This window comes from Lupinus angustifolius, chromosome LG03 (genome assembly GCF_001865875.1).
Source record: "Lupinus angustifolius cultivar Tanjil chromosome LG03, LupAngTanjil_v1.0, whole genome shotgun sequence".
NCBI classification, from domain to species: domain Eukaryota; kingdom Viridiplantae; phylum Streptophyta; class Magnoliopsida; order Fabales; family Fabaceae; genus Lupinus; species Lupinus angustifolius.
Genome location: NC_032011.1, coordinates 5,452,692 through 5,458,801, shown reverse-complemented (window position 1 = coordinate 5,458,801; position 6,110 = coordinate 5,452,692). Strand labels below are relative to the sequence as shown.

The following is a 6,110-nucleotide window of genomic DNA, read 5'->3' as shown; positions in this document are numbered from 1 at the left end:
TTGTATCAATATGTTGATGCCTAAAGTTGGCTGATTTTGACTGCATTGGACCTTCTTAAGTGATATATTAAATTTATGGCCAACTTGTTTTTTATTTGGATGCAAAAAATAAAAAAATTGGTGTTTTGTTGAGTGGCTTGTATCTTGAACTCCTTTGCACGATTACTTGTTGTCTGCATTAGGTTTTTGTTTAGTGTGTCTTCAAAGACAAAAGTTTATGGTTTTATTTTTATTTTTGAATATATATCACCACTCTTAGTCTTACCCCACTTCCTCATAAAAACTTGTTTTTTTAATCCTAAACATGTGCCAATGAACGCATAATAGAAAAACCATAATGTTATAGTACTTATACTAATTGATACTGTTTTTTGCCAATTTATTGACTTTTAATCAATGATGTTGCTTTCAATTTTGATTTATATTTTCTAAAATAAGGATCATTCTATATCTTTTTTCATACACATACAAGTTCGTTCCACATCCATGGCTATTATAAATATACTTCAATGAATAAATCTTCATTAAGCAATGCAATGAAGTAACAAGAAACTTGCATGTTTGTGTGATAATATGCAAAGCACACCAAGAAACTGAAGCCTAGTTCTTCAAACCATGAATGCATAATACGCTGAAACTATATAAAGACCAAAACCATATAGCAAAATCTGAAAATTCCTCATTTTATAAGTTATAACAGAGATGTAGTAGAGATAGATGTAAATTGAAAACTGAAGGAAAAATTGACTTATCCATCCTTTTACCAGAATATAAGAGCAAGTATTATGAGATTTAATTTATAACTCAAGATGAGGAGCATCTCTTTAAGTACAACAATTACTGCCACTTTACTTATATTTAGATCAACAAATTCAAGTGACAAATTGGTTAAATATCTAAATGATTTGTCCTTTACCACCAGAGGCTGGTATTTTAAAGAATGCAAATCTATTACAAGCAACAACAAAAGTGATACACCACCTATGCCACTATATTTCAAAGAATTAAATTACCTTTATGGAAGAAATTTTTTTATATGAAAACTAAGGGAGAGGCACCCATTTGATGCTGCTCCAGTGCAACAAATGTAATCAACCCAGAAATCAATGGAGTGACTTCAGATGGAATATCTGGCATTTTGGGACATACGAACTCTTTGTTGAAGCCTGCACAAACTTTTTAGATGCAGCTTCATTCTCCTCTAAGTTATTCTGTGCGAAGTACCGGGTCCACCACGATGAACTCCTCCTCTTAGCCTGAAGCAAGAAAAATCAGCTAATTGTTTTTTCATTTTCTTTGTTTAGAAACCCCACCTAGTGGGACTAGGGCTTCGTTGTTGTTGTTCGTTATTTAAAAAATAATTGAAAAGATATTTATGAAGGTGATCATATCCTTTGCTTCAGAAAAGAGAGCATTGAATCAATGACAGAAACATAAGTAACATATTATTAATCTTCATGCAAAATCCACTCACCGCTCTTCCAAATTTAGAAACATCTGCAACCTTGGCCTTTTTCTTATTACTTGGAAAACCTACATCAACAGATATTATCAGATATCAGTGAGGGTCCAAAAAGATCATTGAATGTTGCTAAGACAGTCTTTTAAGATACCAGCACAAGCAGTATATTAAAAGCTCAAGCTCTTAGTAGCTCAACAAAATTATTACACAAGAAAGTATATGATACTTTTTAAGTCAAATAAGAGACATTTCAAGTGTATATAGTCATAAGTGAAACGCAACTTCAAACAGCACTTCTGCTCTAGAAAAACAATACCCTACAGGATCCTAGATTCTAATTCAACAACAATAGCAATGTTCTTGGATTCAACCACCAGGTAGTGACAGCTGGATGAATCGATCAACTCAATTGAGTTTTACAAAAAGCTGAGTGCAACAATTGAAAAAAGAATTAAGTTCATACTAAGTATAGCTTGTGAAGCAAAGTGATTAAGGAAATATCCTACTTTCATTTCCCAATTTAGGGTTATAACTGCACTAAGCCTAACCTATTTAGAAAAAGTTTTAGATTAAGGAAATCTCCTTTACAGAAAAGTTTAATCAATAGATGAGAATCTGCACTAATTTAAAGACTCCACAAAATGCTCTTACCAGTAAATATCACTATGCCATCAGCTGATACCCTCGCCAAATCTGGAAGAGTTTTGTTGAGGTATCTGGGAGAGAGGTAATCCAAAGTATCTGAAACAATCACAAGCGAGAAAGATTTTGGCTTGTATGGAAGAGGAAACTTAATATCAGCCACACGCACACTGCCTCTTCGGATAAGTGCTTTGCAATTACTATCAGCATCCTCTATTTCATATGGTTCTAAACCCCAGGCTTCAGTCTCATCCTCCTTTAGCAACTTAGAGACCACATAGCAAGTATCAGGACCAACATGCAAAACTTTATGCAACCTATCTCCATATGCTTGCCGTAAGATAGGAATTGCTTGTTGGACCTCTCTACTGCACAAATAATCACCTGCATTTGGAAGTTATGTACGTTATTACAATATATGTGGAAATCGCTTAAATAGCAAGCTAAATTGTACTATTTTAAGCTGACCAACCGTGTCTTTTGACTTTGTTCAAATGAACAAAATGTTGATGATCAACACTCAACAGGACTACCAAGTCAGGGCTTTTAAGGGATATTGGGATGAAGGAGAAGGGAGGGGAAGCAGAAAAACCTTCAACTTGTTTATGAGTTCTACCAAATGTGCGATTAATATATGATCTTCCACCCCAATCCCTATTTTTTTTATGAACATTTCAAAAGTCCCCAACTCTGGAGGGTTTTTAACATATACAAACTACTTTGACGAAAACTAAAAGTAAACCTCTCATTCTCTTCCTTTCTCCTTTGATTTTTCCCTTCCCTGCCTCCAAACATACCCTTAGGGCTTGTTTGGAAGTTGGATTTTGGAGGGGAAGGAAGGGAAAGGGAAAGCTTGAGAGTCATCTCACAAGTGTATTTCATGGCTCCCAAGCCTTCCCTTTCCCTTCCTTCCCCTCCAAAATTCAACTCCCAAACAAACCCTTAGGTGTAGAGCGAGAACACAATTTCTTAAACAATCCAAGGACTGAACACAATTCTAACAACATTTATAGTGATTGCAGTATTTTCCTAGCTATTTATAAACGAAGGAGTAGTAACACAGATTGCTGAAGCCAGATAAACAAAAGTATCTTGGAATTTATTTAGTTCCTTACAGAAATGTCATTAACAGAAAACAGGGAAGAGACAATGATACGTGCAATCCACTGAAAGAAAAGAGTGTACATATAGCACCATCGGTTTACATGATATCTACACAGTGACAACAACTGAGACTATTTTCTACTCTTCATAAATATGGACATCTCGATTTACATTGAGTATGAAGAAGATAATCACAAGTCATTATGAACAGTCAGTCTAACCCTGACTAGGAGAGCCAGCATTACAACTAAAAGGATGACAATTGACACATTGCTCATGACTGGAGAAAATTCATTTTTTTTTAAATCACGTGGCAACAAGGTGAATTACCCCTTACCATCGAGACTCATTATTCAACAAATGTATACTTTCAACGTAGAAAACTTGTTATATATACACACAAGACTTGTACACAGAACCATAAATGCATATAGCTGTGCATAATGCTCCTTTTTTACATTAAAAAAATAATACCTAAAAACTACATTTAAAAAAATGAATTTGTAAATTATTTTTTGAATACTAAATACATTAATCGATGGAAAGAATTATCCTATATATATATAAACCTGCATAAGAAAGAACCATGGTGAAGAAATTTACATTATTACAAAGAATCATAGGTCATTTACGGGAATCAGAAGCCCCCACACACACCCACCACCATGAGAAGAAAGAAGTCTGATAAACACATGGATAAAATCTAGAGCCTGTTTGGCTTACGAAAGCATTTCCTGTTTTCATTAATAATTACAAGTATCTCATTTTTTTCATTCTGTTTCTGTTTTCAAATATTCGTATAGAAAATAGTGTAAGTGGGAAAATGTTTTTTCACTGTTTCCCATACAGATTGAAACTCATAAAAATCAGCATTAACCAAGTTTATTCTTTAAGAAACCAGTTATGACTCATTAAACAAATAAATCTGAAATGAAATCCCTCAAGTGAAAAAAGTAGCCTCCCGAATCTTCTGTAGGCTATGGATCCATCCATAGAATAATTACCAATTAGGAGGTCATTTTGGTATCTGGTTCGTCACTTTTTATGGTATTACTACAAGACTTTCTTATGACAAACCCAACACATGGTATGGCGAATTCGGTACACAGTATGTTGGGTAAAAGAGCGAACCATGTGACTATGATCCATAGGCACCGGTAAGCTTCTAATGGACCCAAAAAAGAGAAACAGTTACTTTTTGTTCTGACTTAACATCTCAAAAAAGTTTATGATTCCAGTACCATAAATCACAAAACACCACCAATTCTAAAGAGGAAAAAGTGCTCGTGAAATTATCACTATGTAACAAAAAATTGCAGTTAATGCAGCAACTCATCATTCAAGTGCACACCTCCAAGGAGAAAATAACCATAGGTAACAAACTCCTATGTGTTCACATAAAAGACAGAAACTTGCATTGTTGTTTCACTTCAAGACCAAGATAACATAAACTCATCAGGGTGTTACAGGACATCTCTACTAATTGAAGAACTTTACGGGCTCCTTAATTAGGGAAAATATATATTCATATTTTTTCTTATAACATAAGTCATAATGAGTAAAATAATATCATAATATATGTCACAACTAAAATTAAGGCCCAAGTCTGTCCTTCCAAAAAAGGCATCTGTCAATTTAATCCCTTAAAAATGAGATTTCCCAACTTGTTCCTTAAAAATCTCAGATGCCGATCAAAATAGTTCAATGACAACAACTACTATGCCCCTAAAATGTATCATGAAAATGACTCACTTGACCAGCATTTGAGACTTGTAGGATCTATCATTTTTTCAAGGACTAAACACATTATTTCATCAAAGACTGACATGGGTATTTATTTTAAATTTAATCCATACCAAATAGAATATCACCGTAAACTTTTAGAATCTGTTTGTCAGTTGAGTTCTAGAGGGGAAGAAAGAGAAAGTGAAGGCTTTAGAGTCATCTCAAAATGTATTTCATAACCTTGCCTTCCATTTCACTCATTTCCCCTCCAAAATTCAAGTCGCAAACAGACCCTAAAGGATCGAAGAATTTGAAGTTGAAACAAATCATGAGTAAAAAACTAATGTACCTTCAACCATAGTAACAGAATCTAAACGGACAAATCCACCTGTAATGAAAAAAAAGAACCTTAGTTACTCACACTATGATAAGAAAACAAAAGCAAATCAAAATCAATAAAGAAATAATAAGAAACAAAACCTGATCCCTTATACACATATGCAATGAGAAACAAACCTCCCTATAAAAAATTAACAAAAATGAAAACACAATATTATTGAAAAAATCTTAAATAATTAAATCAATTTTTAAAACAAAACTTGTTACCACAATTATGAGTGCAATAGACAAAATTGGCGACGGTTTAGATTTGGAAGAAGAAAACAATCCACCACCAGTGTCACCGAATCTTCTAGAAGGAATCCCTGGTCTTCTCGACATATCTTTCGAATTCAGTTATTCAACACCACAATTGTGTGTTTAAGTAATATTATTCAAATCTGCAATATTAGAAGTAGAAACATGATATGAATAATAATAATAAGGAAGAGATTAACCAACAAGGCGCTGATGAAAACTTCTCGGAATGACAAAAAGGTCAATGGTTCTCGGAGTAACACTTGTTGGGAGATACAGTTATACCACCCGAAATAGATTAGTTTCTTACTCAAAGTTCGAGGGACTAGTACAAAAATAAGAGATTAAAAAGCAGGAAGGTGTACGAAATTGAAGAAACGAAAACTTACAATGTGATAGGAATTAAAGTAAGAATGAATAGTGTTGTTGATGTAGAAGAGGGTGCATTATTATTGAAATGATGTTGAAGAGTTGGATCTGAATCACTAGAGGAGAGAGAGAATGAGAGATTTGGTAATATTTGTAGCTTATGATTTTTTTT

At 33.7% G+C, this 6,110-nt stretch overlaps 1 protein-coding gene across 2 annotated transcripts; it reads right to left on the bottom strand.

Annotated features, from left to right (window-relative positions):
* Positions 776–6,078, bottom strand: LOC109343235 (uncharacterized protein At3g49720-like). 2 transcript variants are annotated; one of them, XM_019581443.1, is made up of 7 exons: positions 5,959–6,078; positions 5,540–5,712; positions 5,414–5,453; positions 5,283–5,321; positions 2,114–2,488; positions 1,475–1,533; positions 776–1,256 (listed from the first exon to the last, which is right to left on the bottom strand). In XM_019581443.1, the coding sequence occupies exons 2-7, from the start codon at positions 5,651–5,653 to the stop codon at positions 1,104–1,106; spliced, it is 780 nt and encodes a 259-aa protein (XP_019436988.1). In that variant the 5' UTR covers positions 5,654–5,712; positions 5,959–6,078; the 3' UTR covers positions 776–1,103. The 2 variants fall into 2 exon arrangements, with proteins under 2 accessions (XP_019436988.1, XP_019436989.1); XM_019581444.1 differs by lacking the exons at positions 5,283–5,321; positions 5,414–5,453; positions 5,540–5,712; positions 5,959–6,078 and adding exons at positions 2,847–2,899; positions 3,035–3,628.